General features: G+C 48.1%; 3 protein-coding genes across 4 annotated transcripts in view; 1 reads left to right on the plus strand and 2 right to left on the minus strand.

Annotated features, from left to right (window-relative positions):
* Nucleotides 1-1,271: 1,271 nt before the first annotated feature.
* MED20 (mediator complex subunit 20) lies at nt 1,272-14,340 on the minus strand. Of its 2 annotated transcripts, none has more exons than XM_025890602.2 (4): nt 14,204-14,340; nt 9,279-9,433; nt 3,849-4,102; nt 1,272-1,955 (listed from the first exon to the last, which is right to left on the minus strand). In XM_025890602.2, exons 1-4 carry the CDS (start codon nt 14,236-14,238, stop codon nt 1,740-1,742), a joined length of 660 nt encoding a protein of 219 aa, XP_025746387.1. In that variant the 5' UTR covers nt 14,239-14,340; the 3' UTR covers nt 1,272-1,739. The 2 variants fall into 2 exon arrangements, with proteins under 2 accessions (XP_025746387.1, XP_025746388.1); XM_025890603.2 differs by lacking the exon at nt 14,204-14,340 and adding an exon at nt 11,799-12,083.
* BYSL (bystin like) lies at nt 12,158-20,899 on the plus strand. Its single transcript, XM_025890596.2, has 7 exons — nt 12,158-12,644; nt 15,771-15,933; nt 18,082-18,220; nt 18,580-18,713; nt 19,268-19,428; nt 19,593-19,695; nt 20,225-20,899. The coding sequence occupies exons 1-7, from the start codon at nt 12,380-12,382 to the stop codon at nt 20,568-20,570; spliced, it is 1,311 nt and encodes a 436-aa protein (XP_025746381.1). The 5' UTR covers nt 12,158-12,379; the 3' UTR covers nt 20,571-20,899.
* The window catches only part of CCND3 (cyclin D3), a 98,249-nt gene continuing 90,741 nt past the window's right edge, over nt 14,208-21,715 (minus strand). The window contains exon 5 of the mRNA XM_025890599.2: nt 14,208-14,345. Coding sequence (XP_025746384.1) covers nt 14,310-14,345 — 36 coding nt within the window. The 3' untranslated portion in view covers nt 14,208-14,309. The remainder of the gene's footprint in view (nt 14,346-21,715) is intronic.

Genomic DNA, 21,715 nt, shown 5'->3' on the forward strand with positions numbered 1-21,715 from the left:
TCTCACAAAAGATTTGAGGGAGCCTACAGAAAAATACAAACAGATAAAGCTGGACAAGAGCAAATATAAATCAGAAGGCCAAAAACATAAAATCTATGCATTTTATTGTCTATAAATGACATCTAAAACACACCTCAATTTAAAAAAGCAAAAACAGAACGAAGAACCAAACAAAAAAGCCAGGGACAAAGGAGAACAAAAAGTGCAGCCGGCAGGTCCTGCAGTTACAGAGTTAACCTGAGTTTCCTGCCAGCCAAAGCTACAAGGGAAACATGATCGCCTCCTGATTCCTGTTGCAGAGGCATTAGACCTGAAACTAATTTCTCTGAGGTACCTTAAGTGAGGGACGGTATCCTTGAGGACAGGTCTGTAGTAAAGTACGTTAACGTGTTTCCTCAGACCATCCCTGCCTGTATATATCAATGTTAGCCCGACTGAACATTTCTGTAGCCGGAGTTGGGTGAACAGGCGACATAAGTCCAATGAGCAGCTTAGAGGCTCAAATGAGATGAGGACCAAGAGCTCAGGAAGCTGTGAACCCTTAGGCAAGGGGTACGAAACTGACTGCCCAGTGTGACTAAGCCAGCGAAACTCACAAGTGGCTCTAGCGCCTGCCCTATCCCAATGCAATTCACAAACAAATAGTTTCGATACAGGGGTGCTCTGCAAAATAACAACCAAGAGCCCTCCTAGGCACATCCATTGAGCTCCATGTAGCAGAGGCCCCTGACTGGGCCCCCACATTCTCCTTTATCTTTTAGTCACAGAAGCCCCTGAGTTTTAACTGGACCCATGGCCACTGAAGCAAGAGGCTCTATGTCCCAGCGTCCCTTTCAGCAAAGTGTGACCACACTGATTTGAGTGACTCCAAGTCATATCCTTTAAAAAGAAAGTGCTTTGCTCTCTCTTTCCCCGGTGTATTGTAGACATGGAGCTGATGAGTCTGCTTTGACCCTGTGGGCAAGGTCAACACCTCAGGGTTGGCTGAACAAGACAGAAGGAAACTGAGGTCCCGGTGACCTTGTACAGTTAAATCTACCCCAGACCATCTGAAAATATCTGTACTATTAGAAGAGAGAAGAATAAACTTCTACTAGGAGCCACTGTACTTTAGGTTCTCTTTGTTATAGCAGCTTAGCCTGTGGCTTAACCTCATTCGTAACAGAATGGAAGGATGTCAGAGGGAGACTCCAAAGGACTCTGGCAACATCCTAGAAAAGTCAATGCACAGTCCACTTCAGCAAACAGGTCAGGAAATGAGAGCCATCACACCGAGTTATGCCTCCTACTCCTTCTCCAGGAGAAGCCCACCTGCATCCCTGGAGTAGAGGAAGAGGCCTTTATTACAGCCCAGCCCAGCCCGGTCCATCCACCGCGGACCTAAGGCAGGTCCTCAGTCGCTGGAGATACAGACTGCTTTCCCACCAGCGCCGGGCAGGTCTGTCCTACCTTTTCCCCTAAAGCAGGAAAGCTCCACACTTCTCCACTCTTCATAATTACCATTCTTGAGAACAGGTCAAGTCCAGTAAGGCGCAGGGTGAAGCCGCTGCTGGGGGGCTGTGCGTGAGGGTCAGGGGAGGGGAGTCCAGATCCCCAGAACAAAAGTCACAGCTGTGAAGAGGGAGAGAGGCCTCCACGTCTGCCCTGGGTTTCTGGGGTCCAGGGGCCTCAGGATGCAGCCCCTGCTCCTCCTGCGCAGTCCCCCTGGTGACAGAGCTCAGCCAGGCAGTTGCCAGTCACTAACGAATCCCAGCTACCGGCACCTGCTGCTGCTTGCGGATCTTATTGAAGAGTTCCATGTACTGGATCATGGTATCTGCTGGGCCATAGACGGCATCGTGTCTGTTTCCAAACACTGCGGGAGCCCCTGGTGTGTGGCTGCCTAGAAAACTCTGTAGGAACTCGAGCAGCAGGCTCCAGCAGTCACTAGCTACCACACAGGGGCCATACTCCACCTGCAGACCAAAAGAACAGAGAACAAGGGTGAGTGAGGGCAAGGACAAGGTCTTCTGCTTCTCTTGCACCTCTTGCCCCCTGCTCCCATCTTCTCCAACCCCAAGCCAAAGACACACACCTTCTAACACAATGTTGCTCCACAGGAAAATACTCAAGCCAAACACTAGGGATTCCACATACCCGGCATCATTCCCTTTAGGCATCTCTCACATTCTCATCTTGGGACTTATCAACCTACAGCCTCAACCGACAAGACCCAGAGACAGACACAGGCCCCCTTTGATGATCTCAGAACGGTATAGTCCCTGCTATGCTGCTTGAAGATCCAAGGAGAGCTCAGGAAAATTCTGAGAGAAAATGAACAATAGAAGTTAAGAGTGTATATGTATCTGTGTGTGTGTGTGTATGTGTGTCCATAGGGGGCAAAGTAGACACATATGCTCTTAAGTCTCTTTAAGACCAAACATTACCCCCACAAAAGACCCCAACTGACCCTAAGAAGTAACTTCCCAACCAATATGGCAGGGGTCAAAGGAGATACATCTTAAGACTTTCTCATTCCTTTCTCCTGGTTTTTCACTGGAAAGATGGCAGGAAAAATAATTAGTAAGCATAAGGAGAAACACATAAAGAAGGAGCTGGGATGTATTTGTACTACAAAGCTGGAAACATTTAGGATAAGCAGACAGTGGGTTCCCAGTGGGTCTCAGCCAATGCAAGGTGTATCACAAGCCAAAAGGGGTCAGGAAATCTTGGTCCCAGAGGTCCAAGAAGTTTCAGAGAAGTAATTTACCACTAAGGCCCTTTTCCCTACCTGGAATGCTTAGTGGGGCTTATCTATCCCCAGAGCTCTACATTTTTTTTTTTAACATTTTATTTATTTATTTGACAGAGAGAGACACAGCGAGAGAGGGAACACAAGCAGGGGGAGTGGGAGAGGGAGAAGCAGGCCTCCTGCAGAGCAGGGAGCCTGATGCAGGGCTCGATCCCAGGACCTTGGGATCATGACCTGAGCTGAAGGCAGACGCTTAACAACTGAGCCACCCAGGTGGCCCACATCTCTACATTTTAAGTCCCTCTTTACACGCTACTCCGGAAGAAAGCATCCCCATCCTCAAAGTCACCAGTGCTCTCACTGGCCTGAATCCCCAGGGCAATGTGCCTCGGAATGTCTTACGGACTAACTTCAAAAACAGTTTGTGTGTTTCAGCTTCACTCGCTTACTAAATCGTACATGTTCAAAAGGCAGGCCCTGTAGGTCACCTATTTTTTTTTTTTTTTTAAATCTCACACAATGCTGGGCACATGGTAGACTGAGGAATTTCACTGGTCCCAAAGCCAGCTACTGCCACACTCCCTCTTTGTGGTTTCCAATACATACCTCAGAGATGAATCACCACACACATCTCTTTCCACCACGAAAGAAGCCGACAGCATGTCAAAAGGAGAGGCTCATCTAGCTATACAACCTCTGAGACCTATCTTAAGGTGTACTAGGGAAAGGGATGTAGACACACGATTTAGGGACCACCTCCCAAAAGTTACCTGCACAAAAAGTTGCACTGGTCTGCTCCAGTCCTTGTGATGGGTGACCAGTCCCTCCACATCACAATTCACCTTCCTCCCTTGACTATCCCTTCCCTTCTCCAGCAAGTCAGCCTTCTTAAGCTTTCTACCTGTTGTGACCCAGCTTCCCATTCCCACCCTGGGCCAGAACCTGAATGATTAAAGAAAGGGTAAAAGATGCAAGGACAGGGGAGCACACATGCCCTGGAGACAGGGATGAGGAAGGCATAAACACCGGTTTGCATTCAGAGGGGTGAGAAAATCTGCAGAGCCCTCTGCTGAGCAGCCCTTCAGCACATACCGCTCCTGTTTCCCCAAGGTCTTACCTCTACGGAGATGCCTCGGGCACTGGGCCCCATGGTGACTGTGCCCACCTTCACTAGGAAGTCACAGTACTGGTAACGGGTACCCCGGGTCTCAATCTTGCTGGCCTTGGCACTCTGGAAAAAGCCCTTGAGCTTCACCATAAGCACATCGAAGTTGGTGTCGGCAATAAGCCAAGGGCCATTCTCAAAGAGGGCGAAGCAGCTCAGAGGGTACTCTGAGTTGTGCATCACATACATCAGCTTCCCAGCCTGACCTGCAGGGACAGAGATTCTATCAGCATCAAGATCTTCCTCTGCAAACCCTGGAATAGAGTCAAATGTGGGGAACAGGGCCAGATGGCAATCTGCCATTACCTCAGCCATCTTGGAGGGCGATGTGGGGGGAATCCCCTCACCAACAGTCTTTTCCAAAGGGGAAGGGAGAAGAACGGCAGGCAAGGCAGCGTGTGGTAAAACCCTGCTCTACAGAAAACGTGAGGAGCACAAGGGAACTTCAATAGCACTGGTAACAGTTTAGTTCTTAAGTTGAGTGAAGGGCTCATAGATGGCTGCTTGATGACAAATCAAGAAGATCTTTAGAAAAAAAGATTTTATTTATTTATTAGAGAGAGAGAGAGCATGCGTGCACATGAGTGGGGGGAACAGTAGAGGGAAAAGAAGACTCCTCGATGAGCAGGGAGCCAGATGTGGGACTCGATCCCAGCACCCTGGGATCATGACCTGAGCCAAAGGCAGACGCTTAACCAACTGAGCCACCCAAGCACCCGAACCCTTGGAGTACTTTAACGTATCAGCTGGCTTGGGAAGCAATCAGCACATTCACAGAAAGGACTCAAGATCTGGAATCAGAAGGTCTAGTTTCAAGCCCCAGTCTACCCCTTCTGGTCTCTGAGAAATGAGTTTTCTTCTTGATTACTACTAGAGATTTTTTTTTAAGATTTTATTTATTTATTTGAGAAAGAGAGAAACAGAGAGAGAGGGAACACAAGCAGGGGGACTGGGAAAGGGAGAAGCAGGCTCCCCGCCAAGCAGGGAGCCCAATTGCAGGGCTCGATCCCAGGACCCCGGGATCATGACCTGAGCCGAAGGCAGACGTTTAATGACTGAGTCACCCAGGCGCCCCACTACTAGAGATTTTCTGCAAGAAGAAAGGAAAGCTACATATATTTGGTCAACTGAAAATGGAAAGCAAGATCGCCCTCTCATACACTACAAGAATTAAGGGACAGACTACCACAATCCCAAGTATTTATTAAGACTTAACTATAAAATATTTATTAAGGACTTAACTATCCCCAACATTGTGCTAGAGTTTAAGAGGCGTGCAAGTAGAGGACTTAGCACCTGGCCTCAGGAAGCTGATGCTCTCATTAAAGACAGGTGAGGGGTCCCGCGTCAGGCTTCCTGCTCAGGTGGGAATCTGCTTCTCTCTCTTTCTCTCTCTCCTCCTCTGCCCCTCCCTACTGCTCTTTCTCTCTCTCTCTCAAATAAATAAATAAAACTCTTTAAGAAAAAAAAATAAAGACAGGTGAAAAACTTTTAAAGAGACAGTAAGACCAAAGTGCTTACATGGGATAGACCAGAAATCTTCTTGGAAGGAAAAAAGACCAGAGCAGAAAGAGATCAAAGTGTGCAAGAGTCAGCAGGAAAAACTTCCATGGAGAAAACAGGACCTGAACTCTGATACGAAGAGAGGGTAGGGTTCAGCCACACAGAGAAGGAAAGATATTCTAGGCAAGAATGAGAGTTTAACAGGGGCACCTGGGTGGCTCAGTTGTTAAGTGTCTGCTTTCAGCTCAGGTCATGGTCCCGGTGTCCTGGGATCGAGCCCCGCATCGGGCTCCCTGCTTCTCCTTCTCCCACTCCCCCTGCTTGTGTTCCCTCTCTCACTGTGTGTCTCTCTCTGTCAAATAAATAAAATCTTAAAAAAAAAAAAAAAAGAATGAGAATTTAACAGTGGAAAAGAGGTGATAGGGCGGAGAGACCTCTACACAGGCCTCCACTCTGCTGCCGCTTCCAGAACTCAACAGGCTCTGCACCAACCTTTCCTCACATCCCTCCTGACTGCTTGCTGCCAATGGGTACCTTTCACCTCCTGCTAAACCCAGTGCAAAACATTTCAACCTTCCAAAAAAAAAAAAAAAAGACATCCAAAGCTGATCTGTCATTCTGTTCTTGTGCAAACTCACTGTAATTATTTAATTCATACTATAGGAGTCTGTAGGTGTTCTTACTGTCTTGAAAATACTTTGAAAGTCAACTAAAGTTTTTTTTAAGAAGGCACTGCCAATTGTTTACAGGTAATAGTATTTTTAAAATCAAAATAAAGTATCTCTGGGGATGCCTGGGTGGCTCAGTTGGCTAAGCGTCTGCTTTTGGCTCAGGTCATGATCTTGAGGTCCTGGGGATTGAGCCCTGCATTGAGCTCCCTGCTTAGCAGGGAGTCTGCTTCTCCCTTTTTCTCTCCCACAGCTTGTGCTTTCTCTAGCAAATAAATAAATAAAATCTTAAAAAAAAAAGTATCTCTGTATTGGCACAAACTTGTGAAGCAAGCAGAACCAGTGTTACTGTCCCCCTTTTACAGACAAGGAAAATGAAGCCTATAGGGTTCGGGACCAGCAGCAGCAGCACCACCACCTGGGCACTTGCTGGAAATGCGGATTCTCTGCCTCAGCCCACACTTCCTGAGAGGAAATGTCTGGGAGGGGCCCAGCAATCTGTGTTAATGAGCTCTCTGGGTGATGTGAAAGCTGGTCCGTGTGAGAACTTGTGATCTAAAGGCACAGAGCCAGTAAGGAGCAGAACTGGAACTCCAGTCTGCGCCTTCTGACCTCAAGTTTATTGCTCCTTCCATTCCAACCCCTGTCCGCTGCGAATGTGTCCTCTCCCCAACTCGACTGTAGCTCCTTAAAAAGTAAAGGTCAGATCAGGAAAACAGAGCCTACAACACATAGTTTCATAGATACGGTACGCCGTCTTATACCTGTGCACAAATGTTTTGTCTTCCAAATGCTTTCATAACTGTTCTCTCTTTTGATTCCTACTGAAGGCACAAGTAATGGTAACACTGTGATTTTACTGATGGTGAAACTCGGTAGAGCTCTTATTTATTAAATACTTACTACACAACCACCTCAGTTCTAAGTGCTTTGCACATAGTAACTTATTTAATGAGCACAACACTAGGGGATCAGTACTATGATATTTTCATTTTGCAAATGACAGAACTGTCCTAGGAAGGTATAGAAACAGACCCCGTAGCAAATAGTTTCATTAGAAGGGATTTAATACAGGGAACGAAATACCAAGGTTGGAAAAACCGACAAACCAAACAAATGGTGAGGCCACTCAAATATTAGCAGTACAGGGAGCTACTACCAACCCAAAGGCTGGAAGGAAAAAGAGAGGATGTGCTGTCATTAGAGCGAGGCACAAGGGGCACCCAGCAGGAGCTAAAACCAAGGAAGAGACCGCAGTCACAGCCGGAGACACCACCCAAAGCAGGAGAGGAGGAGATCCTGTGCTCTCCCTTGCTTCGGGCCTCTAAACTTCCCCACTGCCCCTCACTGGCCAAAGGTGACTAAAAGGGGGCCTGGCAAATGTTGTCTGCAGGGGAGGTATGAGGAATGGATCTACGGGGAAATAGGCAAATGACTGGCACAGAAACAGTCATAGGTTGTGGGACTTCCCTAAGTGACAGTATGTGACCAGGACTTAGTTCTCTGGTTCCATGATCTAGCCTTTTCATCACTGTGCTTTGGAACTGTCCTAGGTCAAATTACTACAGAGCCAAGACTAAGAGAACCCAGGTTCTCTAACTCATATTCAAAGGTTCTCTAAACATGGGAAACAACAGATGTTGGTGAGGATGTGGAGAAAGGGGAACCCTCTCACACTGTTGGTGGGAATGCAAACTGGTGCAGCCACTCTGGAAGACAGTATGGAGGTTTCTCAAGAATTTAAGAAAAGAAACTACCCTACGACCCAGCAATTGCACTACTAGGTATTTATCGAAAGGATACAAAAATACAGATTCGAAGGGGTACATGCATCCTGATGTTTACAGCAGCATTATCAACAACAGCCAAATTATGGAAAGAGCCCAAATGTCCATTGGCTCATGCATGGACAAAGAAAATGTGGGAGAAATATATATATATGTGTGTACCTATTATCTATATATCTAATGTGTCTGTACACATATATATAATTTATACATCTAATACACCTATATATATTATGTAGATATATAATGGAATATTAATTACTCAGCCATCAAAAAGAAAAATCTTGTCATTTGCAAAGACATGGATAGAACTAGAGTGTATTATGCTAAGTGAAGTAAGTCAGAGAAAAATAATACCATGATTTCACTCATATGCAGAATTTAAGAAACAAAACAGTTGAACATATGGGAGGGGGAAAAAAGAGAGAGAGGGAAGCAAACCATAAAAGACCCTGAACAACAGAGAACAAACTGAGGATTGATGAAGGGACGTGGGTGGGGGGCTAAATGGGTGGTGAGCACCCAGTGTTATATGTAAATGACGAATCACTGAATTCTACCCCGAAACCAATATTACGCTATATGTTAACTAACTAGAATTTAAATAAAAATTTGAAGAAAAAAAAAAGATTCTCTTTGCCTCCCTACCACCATCATCCATAGCCCATCTCAATATATTTGAAACAAAAGTTGATTCAATGGTCAAGGTCATGCAATGACGTATCCAAGGCCACTGGCTAGGTGTAGGAATCTGAAAGCCTTTCTGCACAAAGTTCTAAAAACTTTAAAGCTGTGAAAGAATCATAGACTTCTGGGCCTAAAAGGAGTCTCTCTCAAACTTAAGAGTGCATAAAGATCATCAAGGGAGCTGGCTGAAGTATAATTATGGGGCTTGCAGCACCAGTCAAGTGGTAAGGAGAGCTGAGACTTTGCATCTTTATTTTTTTAAGATTTTATTTATTTATTTGAGAGAGAGAGAATAGAGAGCGAGAACGGGGGAAGGGGCAAAGGGAAAGGGAGAAAGAATCCTAAGCAGGTGCTGTGCTGAGCATGGAGCCCGATGCGGGACTTGATCCCAGGACCCTGAGATCATGACCTGAGCTGAAATCAAGAGTTGGATGCTTAATCAACTCATGCACACCGGCGCCCCAGGACTCTGCACCTTTAACAAGTAACCCAGATGCTTAGATGCATTTAGCCAGTGACCAATCCCCCGAGAAACACAGCTTTAAAGTGCAAAGTGCAGAAAGAAAAGCATCGGCCCAATCTAAGAGATGAAGGACCGAGATTTAATGAATTCAGAAACATCTGCCACATGTTCAAGAATACCATCCTTAGCAAAAGAGCATAAAGATTTCAATGAACATGAATGTCAATCAACTCCAAGTGAGGTTCCAGCCATCCTGCAGACCCATCTCACTGACCTTGGCTGCCAAGAGTGGAGGCAGCTGTGTGGTAGGTCTCACAATCCACACAAAATGTTCCTTGCTTCTCTGCCCCAAGCATCTCCAACTTCCGGGTGAGGAGCTCCACCGTCTGCTGGACACTCTTGCCCTCAGCCACAGGCATCTGGGACACACTGGAAGGGAGAGGACCAAATCATCAGTATCCGTAGACACATGTACACTCACTGAGCCACTCATTTACCCACAGAATCACAGCTCTTTGGGGCCAGGAGTTACCTTAGAGACCACCTACCCTGACCCTCTCTCTCATTTTAAAGATGAGGAAATAGAGGCTCACGGTTCCTGAGAGCTCCACTAAGAACTAGAACACAGATCTCAGGACACTCACATCAGTGTAGTGAACTTCCTATCTATCACACCAGTGTTTCCCAAGCAGGACATGTGTGCCAATGTTCAAGAAAAGGTTTTAAGTGTACAGAGGCTGAACAATTCATAACATTGAGTCATGTGAGAAAGGGATGTCCTTTGCGATCCCTTCAGTTCTGACTCTATCAGGAAAATCTCAATTTGGGGTTAGTATGTTTTTACCATTTCTTGGACACTTTGAACGTGCGCTGTCCAGTACAGCAGCCACAAGCCACATGTGGCTATTTACACTTAAACTAATAAAACAAGTTAAATTAAAAACTCAACTCCTCAGCTGCACCACCCACATTTCAAAGGCTCAAGAGCCACTTGTGACTGAAGGCTAGTGTATTAGACAATGGTGTTATAGAACATTTCGTCAATGCAGAAAATTGTATTCAACAGCCCTAGGAGCAAAGAGAAAGCAAGGCTCAAGTTTATAATCTTTAGGAACTAGAGGCAACAGTATGTACAAGAATAAAATCAAAACAATGGACTAAAAGATTTCCTTCTATGGTAAGTGAAACTGGCTTCCCCTTCATAGTGGATAACAATCATTAGGCATCAACCATGTGCCAGGCAGTGTCCAAAGGCCTTTAGACAAATGAACTCTTTGAATCCTCACAACAGCCCTATGAGATGAGCTATTATTTATCTCCTTGCTACAAATGAAGAAACTTAAGTACAGAGGGGTTGAGTAACTTGCATAAGGTCACAGAGCTTGGTGTGGTGTAGTCAAGATTCAAAGCCAGGCAGGCTGCTCCATGTCTGTGTTCTTATCCACTATACTAGATTTCCTCCCTAGAGATGAAGCTGCCTGTTAAAATGTTTTTGGGGAAAATAAATAGATTCAAAAGAAAACATTAATAACTACTACAGATGGTACCTAGCTATATAAAAACCATATGTTACTGAATTTTGGAAGACACTGCATTACTTTAAGATCAACTACATGAAGGTACAAAAATGGGAGTCTTGCTGTTGCTAAAAATGTCACTACTCTCCATCAGAAAACACACTCATGAGCAATGAGATGACGTGCCTTGAGAAAAATAAGAGAATCCCTAAACTGATGTTACAGGGGTCAGAAGCCCCAGGAGTGTGAAAAACTTGATAAGGGTCCCAAACAGACTGACAGCCCATTCCCTCTCTCTATCTTCTACTGAAAGAACAGGGACTTCCAGGGTTCCAAGGCTCTATGCTACAAACTTTTCATTCCATCCCTCACACATCCCCCTTACACTAGAAGACTTAGAAAAGGCTCATGATACCCACTGTAGAAAACAAAGGTGCAGTAACAGACAAGCCTACACGAACCTGAGCTACCAGAAAGAGTAGTTCCCACAGGCTCCAGCCACTGACTTCAGAATATCCTAGCCTCCAGCCCTCTCTGACTGGAACCATGCTAATATTTACCAATATTCAAAGCAAAGCAAAAAAAAAAAAAAAAAAAAAAAGTGAAATCTAGCATTTTGGAACTCATGCCCCCAAGAACATTAGGCCATACCTTTCTCTGCCACGTTACTTATATCACGTTAGAGATTAAAAGTCCATAGAAACTAGACCAACCATATAATTAAACATAGTAGGAAACGGATCCTGAAGAGGTGATGTGCCTGAACCCCAATCTAACTCCCAACAGCTTCTTCCCCCCGCTCCCTAGACTTAAGAACTTAAAACGGCCACACCAGAACCAGACACGGGCTGGTTTAACTGTATTGGGTGGCTGTAGGGAGGGGCAGGAGAAACACCTAAAAAAAAGGTGGTTTCCTCGTTGCCTATCCCGCACCCCCTCAAGCCCCGCCTGCAGATTAGGTCCTACTCCGGGCATCCTATTTCCAACCCTTAAGTTCCACACCCCGGGCAGCCCGATGGCCTCCTGGGAAGAAAAAGGAAGGAAGTACACAACCACCGATGAGCTCCTGGGACAAAACCTTTCACCTGCCGCCTTCCAGGACTGGGAGTATCTTCGAGCAAACAAGCCCAGAGAATCTGCAGCCCTCACCCACACATCCTGCTCAGCTCCTGGGGGACGGCGGACCCTGGTCCCGAGCCCCCTCCCGGGTATACTCCAGACTCCGAGGGCCCTTCCCGACCCCAAGCGCAGCCCCACAAAGTCCCTTGCGGTCCTACCAAGTCACTCCCATGGTATCCGGCCAGGAGGGTGGCAGGAATAAACAGCTGAATCACAGTGTTCTGCGGCCGTCCACACTAAGTGAATCCCCCCTAATGCAAGCTTCTGCCGAGGGAGGTGTTGCGGAAATGACGTAAAAACAGAGCGTCCAGTCGACGCGCCCACGAGGAACAGGGGCGGGTCTAGTCACCTCATCGGTGACGACTCCAGTGACGTCACTGCCCGGCTCCTGGCCACCCCCCCCCCAGCCTTCTTCTGGGGAAGTTCACGTTTGGCCACATAGGTCCGCGATCCGTGAAAGTAGAAAATCATCGCTCGGACTGCCACCACGTATAGGAACCAACGTTAAATGCAATGAGTTTATTCGGGAGTCTAGCTCCAGGACCCGTGAGCTCTTTTAGGGGGTGTGACGGCGCTGATGGCACTGCTGGCCTCCGAACGCTAGGAGACGCTGTAATCTACGTGGGGGCTTCTTGGGAACTGGGAGTTCACTGCGCAAGCGCACTGAAGGCTTTTTTTTTTTTTTTTCCTTTTCTTTCGTTGGCACGTGTAAGGCTTTCCAGCAAAGTTTTGGAGGAAAATGCCCAAATTCAAGGCGGCTCGCGGAGCTGCGGGTCAAGAAAAACATGCGCCCCTGGCTGAGCAGATCCTGGCTGGGGACGCGGTGCGGGCAGGAGCCCGGGAAAAGCGGCGGGGTCGTGGGACCAGAGAAGAGGAAGAGTATGTGGGGCCCCGGCTGACTCGACGGATTTTGCAGCAAGCACGGCAGCAGCAGGAGGAACTCGAGGCGGAGCATGGGACTGGGGACAAGCCCGCAGCGCCACGCGAGCGCACCACGCGGCTGGGTGAGTGGTGGGGGGTGAGCGCCGGGAAGAAGGTGGTTAGTTTCTGGGGGTGGGGGGAAGTAGACGGCCAAACGATTCCCCTGATAGGGGAATCGTTTGAAATCAAGAAGATCAAATAAAATAAATAAGGGGTCCGCATTACACCCTTGCAAAGGTAATGAAATGGGAGACCCAGCTCTGGAGCAGGTTAAGGGTGGTCAGAGCCCTCTACTCCCACTTGTAGTTTTAGATACTCGCTTCTAGGCACCCCCGCAGTTAGACCAACAGGGAGTAGTTGCTCACGCCACTGAGCACTCCTAACATTTATCCATTTGTTCTGTACATTCTTAGGAGTTGTCTAGTCCGTGCTTTGCACTGTGCTAGGAGTTTAGATGGTTTCGGTAAAGAAGGAAACAAGATAGCCATGTGCCTGACTTCAGGATCTTACAGTCTAGCCCAAGAGAGAGACAGTTAAATTAATGATTAGAATAATACATTCCAGAATAAAGAAAGTATAGTTTCTCTTTCTAAGTAGCATTACTTTTGGGGGTCAGGCTTCCCAGATTGCATAACCTTTGTGCTGAGACCTGAAAAACGAGTGGAGAGTGCTCTGAGCAGAAAGAATGATCTTGTTTAGGTGTTCAAGAGGGAGAGAGACTAATTAAAAGTTGGTCAATATTATTAGGGTGGACGTGTTGACCTCCAAGTCGCTTAATCTGTCTCTCAGATCTCTTTCATTTGTCTTGAGAGCGGTATTGGACACAATTGAACACTGGCCTCCTGGCTTCAGTATCTTTTGCTGGCTCCTCTTTTGTCCCCAGCCTCTTATCATTGATGGGCCACAAGGTTCAGTTCTTGGATCTCTTCTCTTCATGTCACTTTTCTGGTGCTGTCATCAGTTTCATGGTTTAACTGCCATCTACTTAGTGATTGCTCCTCACTTTGTATTCTTGCCCAGATCTCTTCCATGAAAATCAGATTCTTCTATTTCAGCTGCCTGTTTGACATCTCCCATTTGAAGTCTAATAGACATCTCAAATTTAATGTGTCCAAAACAGAAATCCTGATATTCTTGCCAAACCTGCTCCTCCCACTGTCCTCCTCATCTCAGTTAACAGGATGATATCCTTCCATTTGCTCAAGACAGAAACCTTGGACTCCTCTCTTTCTTACTTCACATCTAATTTGTTAGGAAATCCTGTTGACTCTACCTTCAAAATAGATCCAGAGTCAGACCACTTCTCATCAGCTTGGAACACAGTCCTGTTTGAATCACCATAATCTCTCACCTGGATTATTGTTGTAGCTTCCTGATTAGTATCCCATCCCCCTTAGATCTACTCGCAACAGCTGGAGGACTTCAAAGACCTGCATGATCTGCCCCTTTGCCAATCTGACCTCTTCTACTACTTTCCCCGTGTCCTCTTTGTCCATACAGGCTTTATTGTTCCTTAAACATAGTAAGTTAGGGCTTTTGCCCTTCTTATTCTTTTTGTCTTCATTCCTTTGTAGGTTTATTCCCTGATTCTTCATCTTCTCGGAGAGGCCTATCCTGTCCACTCCATTAAAAATGGAAATACCTGGGGGCGCCTGGGTGGTTCAGTCGGTTAAGCATCTGACTTCTGCTCAGGTCATGATCTCAGGGTCCTGGGATCTGGCTCAGCATTTGGTGGACAGTAGTACCATTTACTTAAGACATGGAACACAGCGAGTAGCAGAGACCTAAAAGGAAAAGAGGAGTTCAGTTGATAGGTGAGGGTTGAATTGCCTGTGGCTCATCCAAGAGCTGCTGTACAGGAGAGGGCTGGAGTGAGTGGAGTAAAGGGAAATCAACCTACAAGCACAGATTTGGGATTTGTTAGCACATGAAGACAAAAGTCTGGTGCATCCCCCTCCCCCATTTAGCTTTTATCACACACTGCCTGTCTTTTTTTTTTTTTAAGATTTTATTTATTTATTTGACAGCAAGCAGACTTCCCGCTGAGCCGGGAGCCTTATGAGGGCTCGATCCCAGGACCCCACGATCATGACCCAAGCTGGAGGCAGACGCTTAACCGACTGAGCCACCCAGGTGCCCACACTGCCTCTGTTCTTACTGAGGTGTTCCCGTGTAACATTTTATCTTTCTGGTTGGATTATTACATCCCTTTTCAGATGCGCAGGCAGCTTGTAGCCTTCCAATAGTTCATTATAAAAATGGGTTGTGCCAGAGGCACCTGGGTGGCTCAGTCAGTTACCTGTCTGACTTTGGCTCGAGTCATGATCTCAGTGTCCTGGAATTGAGCTTCCTGCAGTGTCTGACTCTGCATTCAGTAGGGAGTCTGCTTCTCCCTTTCCTTCTCCCTCTATCTCTGCCCCTACCCTTGTTCATGCTCGTGTGCATGTGCGCCCACTCTCTCTTAAATAAATAAGTTCTAAAAAGGGGGCGTTGTTCCATTGAAATCTGAACTCCGTTGCCTGGCCTCAAGGCCCTCTGCAGTCTGGCTTTACTTTACCCCTCTAGCCTTATTTCTTGCTACTGCCTGTTAGATACCCTTGTAACCAACTGTTCCTGCCAGTGTTGTGACCCACGTCTGGAGCACACTCCTCCAGTTCCCATACTGCCTTTTCAGAGTCTGACTGTCCTCTGCTCTCATCACCTTTTATGTGCCTGTGGTTTACACTGCCTCTGCCACTGATTTTGGCATATAACGAAGCGCTACAGTGTGTATAGAACAGAGGTGAAGAATGCGCAGTCTAAACGCAGACTACCTGCCTTAGACAAGTCACTTAAGTTTCCTATGCTTCAGAGTCCCCATCTGACACTGGGTAGAATACTAGTACCTACTTCTTGGTGTTATGAAAATTAAATACAGTGTTTAGAAGAGCCCCTGCTATATAAGTGAGTGTAGTGTGTTTAACGATTATTCACTGGCATCGCTGTCTCCTTGGCTCATATTTGTACATTTTGTTTCTCAAGCAAGATCGGGAACAGGAAGCCCCTGGGAACTGGAAGACAGTGGGGGCATCATTGCTTTCACTGCACCCATCTGTGTCTGTTACAAGCCCATGCGAGGCCTGTACTGTGCTGATGGGTAAAGTTGAATTGACCTCTACATCCCTCACCCACGGCTTGCCTTTGCTCATCCATTTCCTCTCCTGTTCTAGGTCCAGGAGTCCCGCAGGATGGATCAGATGATGAGGATGAGGAGTGGCCCACCCTGGAGAAGGCTGCCACAATGACGGGGGCGGGCCATCATGCGGAGGTGGTCGTGGACCCTGAGGATGAGCGTGCCATTGAGATGTTCATGAACAAGAACCCTCCTGCCAGGTGGGGCTGGCATGGCCTGGGGTGTGGGATGTCCGGTCCCTGTGGCAGCTTTCTGCAGAGAAGCATATGCCCTGGCAATTTTGATTTCATGGCTTTGGGAAGGGCCTGAGCATAGCTGGTTGTGGGGAACCAGCTTGGCAAAATTGGCCCATCCTCGGGTGGGAATGACCCAGACCTCCTGCCCATCTGTCCACCTGTTGTAGAACTGCCCAGGCTTCCCCGGGAAAACAGCTCCAGGGCCTTTTCTCATGCCTCCAGGGCGATCCATCCCATCGGATTTGGTTTTGGCCTGCTTGGTTTTCTTAGTGCTAAGCTCGATTTCCTTGGCCAGGTCTCTTTCATACTCTCAGCGTCATTTCAGCCAGGGTTTCTTAGCCTTGGCATTACTGGCATTTTGGGCTGGCTAATTCTCTTTTTTATGGAGGCTGTCCTGTGCGGTGGGGGATGTTTAGCATCTGGATGATTTCTATTCCCTGGATACCAGTAGTGGTCTTTCCCACAATTGTGATAACCAAACAATGTTTCCAGACTGCCAAATGTTTCCTGGTGAGCAGACTCGCCCCCGGGTAGAAGCACAGTGTAATGCCATGTATCCTAAATGGCAGCTCCAAAACGTGGGCATTGAAGGTGCTACAATCAAACTCTTAAGCCTGTAGATTCTGACCCAGGGGAGGGGGAGTCTCGGATAAAGTCCCTCAACTAGTTCATTCTGACCCTGTGATACTTACGTGACAGGGTTTATAGGCTTTGGGGGGCTAATGCATCTTTCGTTGGCTGATAATACTGAGAATAAGACAGGGAAGCTGAAGGAGAAGTTCTGTGGTCACTTGTTTGAGAGCACAGAGTGAGGAAATGAGCCCACTGCCCACACTGATGCCCAGCAGCTGAAGTAGATGTCACAAAGTATGTTCTGGGCTGGTGTGTTTGTCCTGCCAGAGAGCCCCTCAGGGTCTCACTCAGCACCTCAGAACTCCTTGGTAACACAGCATTTTGACAGGACTAGTCGGATGATTTTCTTGCCTGCAGCTACCAAAAACGGGTTGCCTGCAGTCTTGAGAAATGACAGCTGACAGCTTCTGAAAGCAAGCCCAGACCCACGTGAACTCAGTAGTCAGAGGCCCGTGCAGTTGGGGGCACGTTATAGTGTACTGTCAAGTACCTGAACTTTAGAACATGAGAGGCCAGCGTTTAACTCCCACCAAGGCTGTGAGACCTTGGGGGAGTTATTGACCTCTGTGGGTATCAGTTCCTGTGTCTGAATAAGGGCCGTAATGACACCTCTACGGGATGTCGCACAGCTTGTATGAGATAACATCTGCAAAGCCCTACCTCAGTGCCTGGTGTTGAGAAAACAGGAGGTGTTTTAAATATACTTTAGCAGCTTCTGAAGACACCATTATACCAAAGCCCAATGTAACAGTAATTCTGAACCATCATGATAAGGTTTTGTTTGATATACTCTGCATAAGGAACCTGAGAAAAATATCATTGATCTTAGAAATTTTTCCATAAATTTTAATAAATGAAATTGGGGGGAAAGTTTGTGTCATAGTCCCTCCTTAATGACCCCCAGCTACTTGAAATCTTAGAAGGTAACTGAGATGTGTGTGGCCCTCTAGAGAGGTCACACCAGGACTTTGTAACGGGAAGCCCTCCGCATATTGCCAGCACATTATAGGTGCGTTTGAAGTAGGCAGTGCTTACTGCACGCTCGCTGTGTACCAACAGTTCCAAGTAACGTACAAATGTTAATTCTTGTAATCCTCATGCTAACTTGATGAGCTAGGTACTGCTATTATCCCTGTCTCACGGATGAGGAAAACTGAGGCATAGAGAGGCCAAGGAGCATGCCCAGGGTCATACCGGCAGAGGAAAAGCTGGGATCTGAAGCCAGGCCGACTGACTTCAGAGTCCAGGTTCTTCACCTCCCTACAGCTGTGAGCTTTGTCCCAGACTGAATGACTTTCGGGTCCTCTGCACCCTGCAGGGATTCTGCAGTGGGTGTTAGGGCCCAGGGAGGCTGGGGCCACACATCCCAGTGAGATCACAGACGTACTGGAGTTCACAGGGAGCTGCGCGGGCTGCCTGAAGCCTCCTGGACTGACCACAGCCCTCTCTCCTTGCCTCCCGCACCTCCCTTACTTGTAGGCGTACCCTGGCTGACATCATCATGGAGAAGCTGACTGAGAAGCAGACGGAAGTTGAGACGGTTATGTCAGAGGTGTCAGGCTTTCCCATGCCGCAGCTGGACCCCCGGGTTCTGGAGGTCTACAGGGGGGTCCGGGAGGTGAGAGCCGAGAGGAGAGCCATGATAGAATACCCTCCCAGGGGCTGTGGGCTCCCACATAAGGCTTTCTCTCCTCACACAAATGAGGCACAGTGGCCAAGACCAAACTTAAAGAGCCCGAGTGTGTGGGCTCAGATTCCTGCTCTGCCACTCAGGCACTTGGTGGCCTTGGGGAAGGTTCCTTCACCCTGGTCTTCCTCTCCCCACCTGGAAAACGAGGGTGCTAAGAGCACATCCTTAGCACAGGGTTCCTGTGAGGATTAAGTGAGCTAAGCCGTGAAAACCACAGAGACGGACCTGGCACAGGGCACACGGCTTCCGTGTCATTGGCAGTGCTGATTCTGCACCCTCGTCCCCAGGTGTTGTCCAAGTACCGCAGTGGGAAGCTGCCCAAGGCCTTCAAGATCATCCCTGCGCTCTCCAACTGGGAGCAGATCCTCTACATCACGGAGCCCGAGGCCTGGACTGCAGCCGCCATGTACCAAGCCACAAGGTAGAGGCCGGGGGTTGGGGGGGAAAGGCTTTCTCTGCCATTGTCATTACATTTTAGTCTTGCCCCAGAGTTCTAGCTGGAGCTTCTTTAGATCACTGTTTTCCCAGCTTTCCCATTTCATGTCTCAGGGCCAGGACCCCATTGAGACTCCACTGTGATAAGTTTCCAGAAGCGGGGCTCATAACTATTGGGGGACAACCCCTGGTGTGTCAGGGGTTCCTGAAGTCTGTGGCTCCCCAGGCACGCTCGGGTCCCTCGTAACAGCAGGGTAGAGAGAACCCGTGCTGGGGAAGGAAGGGGGATAGCGCAGAGTTATGGCTGTCCCTAGGACAGTGCTCACTCTGTTTGGGTGCACCTTGTACCCCTCCTGTGGGGTACCTCTCTCATCTGACTCAGGTGTCAGGTGCACACAGCTAACTCCCACACATCCCTCACATCTCTTGTGTGCGCCATCCATGGTGATAATTTAAAGCGCCTGAGCCAGGCTCTTGAGTGACCTGGGATCTCCCCCATATCCTTCTTCTTCCCGCCCCCCCCCCAAAAAAAAACCCTAGGATTTTCGCCTCTAACCTCAAGGAACGCATGGCTCAGCGCTTCTACAACCTTGTCCTGCTCCCCCGGGTACGAGACGACATCGCTGAGTACAAACGACTCAACTTCCACCTCTACATGGCACTCAAGAAGGCCCTGTTCAAGCCTGGAGCCTGGTTTAAAGGTGGGAGCTCAGGAGGCTGCGGAGAGGGAGGGGCTGGAGCTCCTGCAGGTGAAAACAACAATACTGACTTGGGAGATGACTATATCTCGGGTAGGTGGGGGACTTGCTCTAGCGCCGTTCTCTCACCCCGGACTCAAGGTGACTGCCCCTCTGACCCTCCCCAGGGATCCTGATCCCACTGTGCGAGTCTGGCACCTGTACCCTGCGGGAAGCCATCATCGTGGGTAGCATCATCACCAAATGTTCCATCCCTGTGTTGCACTCCAGGTAGTGTTGGTGGGTGTGGAGGACAGTCAGTCAGGAGATACCCAGATAGGAGAGGTCTCAGGATTGGGGGGGCGGGGGGCGGACAGAATGGAGAAGGAGCTAGAACTGCCCTGGATCTGTGGCTTGTTTATGCTCCTGAGCGTGTTGCTGCTCCACTAGAATGTAAGTTCCCCCACAACAGGAGCCCAGTGCCTGGCACATGGCAGGTGCTCAGTAAATAGTTGAATGAATGAAAGAATGAATGAATGAATGAGGAACGTGGGAAGAAAGTATGTTGGGGGTGGAGATCTTCAGATGCTCGAATCTGTTCTAGCCAGATACTGCGACAAGGGGCTGAGTGAGAGGTGGGGACTTGGGGTGCATCTGCATAGAGCTGGTAACTGGGGCCGAGGGGGTGTCAGATTGGGTAGGTGAGAAGGCCTGAGATGGCCTCTTAGGAATAGCACAGTGCAGGGGCCAGCGGAGGAGGACAGGGGAAGGAGGGACAGGAGAAGGCGGATCTTCCCTCTAGCATCTCCTTCCCCACCAGCGCAGCCATGCTGAAAATTGCCGAGATGGAATACAGTGGTGCTAACAGCATCTTCCTGCGACTGTTGCTGGATAAGAAGTATGCGCTGCCGTACCGCGTGCTGGACGCCCTGGTCTTCCACTTTCTGGGCTTCCGGACAGAGAGGCGCGAACTGCCTGTGCTCTGGCACCAGTGCCTCCTGACTTTGGTCCAGCGCTACAAGGCAGACCTGGCCACGGATCAGAAAGAGGCCCTCTTGGAACTGCTCCGGCTGCAGCCCCATCCACAGCTGTCCCCCGAGATCAGGCGTGAGCTTCAGAGCGCAGTCCCCCGAGATGTGGAAGATGTGCCTGTCACCATGGAGTGAGGAAAGTGATTTGCCCTGGTCTGAGGGGCATGAGGGGACACCAGGATTCCCTGTTGGTGACACGGAGCTTTTACAGCTGAAGTCAGGACAGTGAGAGAGGTCACAGGCATCTGTGACTCCCGATACCTGACAGGGAGGACTGGAGGGTCTGGCTGGCTCCCTCTTCCATTCCAGGTCTTCGTCCCTACTCAGTTCTGAGACCTGACTTGAGGTGCCCCACACCAGCGTTCCCACTCCCTGGCTGGGGCTTGGAATAGGTTCTTTATCTCAGGCTGTTGTGTCACGTCACTGGGATGTGGGAAAAAAACCAAAGGCAGGTATTTATTGAACTTCTGTGTTTTGATGTGATCAGTGGAGATCTTTTTGCTTTCTCTCTTAGGTGGAGAGTTCTTCCCTGTTCCTATCTAGGAGTGGATTCTTAACAGTTTACAGAGATACTCCCCCCCCCCACCTCCTTATTCTGTAAATTTGTGTCTCCAGGTAGAGCCTTCATAGAGGCAGAGGCTACTTTGGGGGAATGCCAGCGACCAGGAGGTTGTTCAGAAGATGGTCCTGTCTCAGCTGTGTGTGGACTGCTACAGGAGAAAGTCCCTAGAGAAAACTGGAGCTACAGAGAATAAGAAGGTCAGGCCCCGGAATGAGTAGATCCGGAGTCACCACTAGACAGGTTCCCTAACTTTCTTGGCTACTTAAAGCTTTAGACCAGGGGTTGGCAAACTAGAATCATATGCTGGTTTTCTTATGGCCCATGAGCTAATCGTGATTTTTACATTTTTTAAATGGCTGGGGGAAAAATTAATAGTATTTTGTGATAGGTGAAAATTATACGAAATTGATTTCAGTGTCATAAGTGTTAGGACATAGCCATCCCTATCCATTTGTATTTTTATGGCTGGGCTGCTTTCATGCTACAGCAGCAGAGTTGAGTAAGGTTGGACCTTGAAGAGTATGGGGGTTAGGGGCGCTAGCCCCCTCATGTAGCCAAAAATCTGTGTATAAAACTTTTGACTCCACAAACAACTACCAATATAGTGTTGACTGGAAGCCTTACTGATAATATAGTCAGTTCACACATTGTGTAAGTTACGTATCACACATACAGTATTCCTGTTTATCATTACCGTAAGTGTATACATCTATTGAAA

Source organism: Callorhinus ursinus, unplaced genomic scaffold (assembly GCF_003265705.2).
Source record: "Callorhinus ursinus isolate GAN/ISIS: 27379988/994484 unplaced genomic scaffold, GSC_fseal_2.0 scaffold22, whole genome shotgun sequence".
NCBI lineage: Eukaryota > Metazoa > Chordata > Mammalia > Carnivora > Otariidae > Callorhinus > Callorhinus ursinus.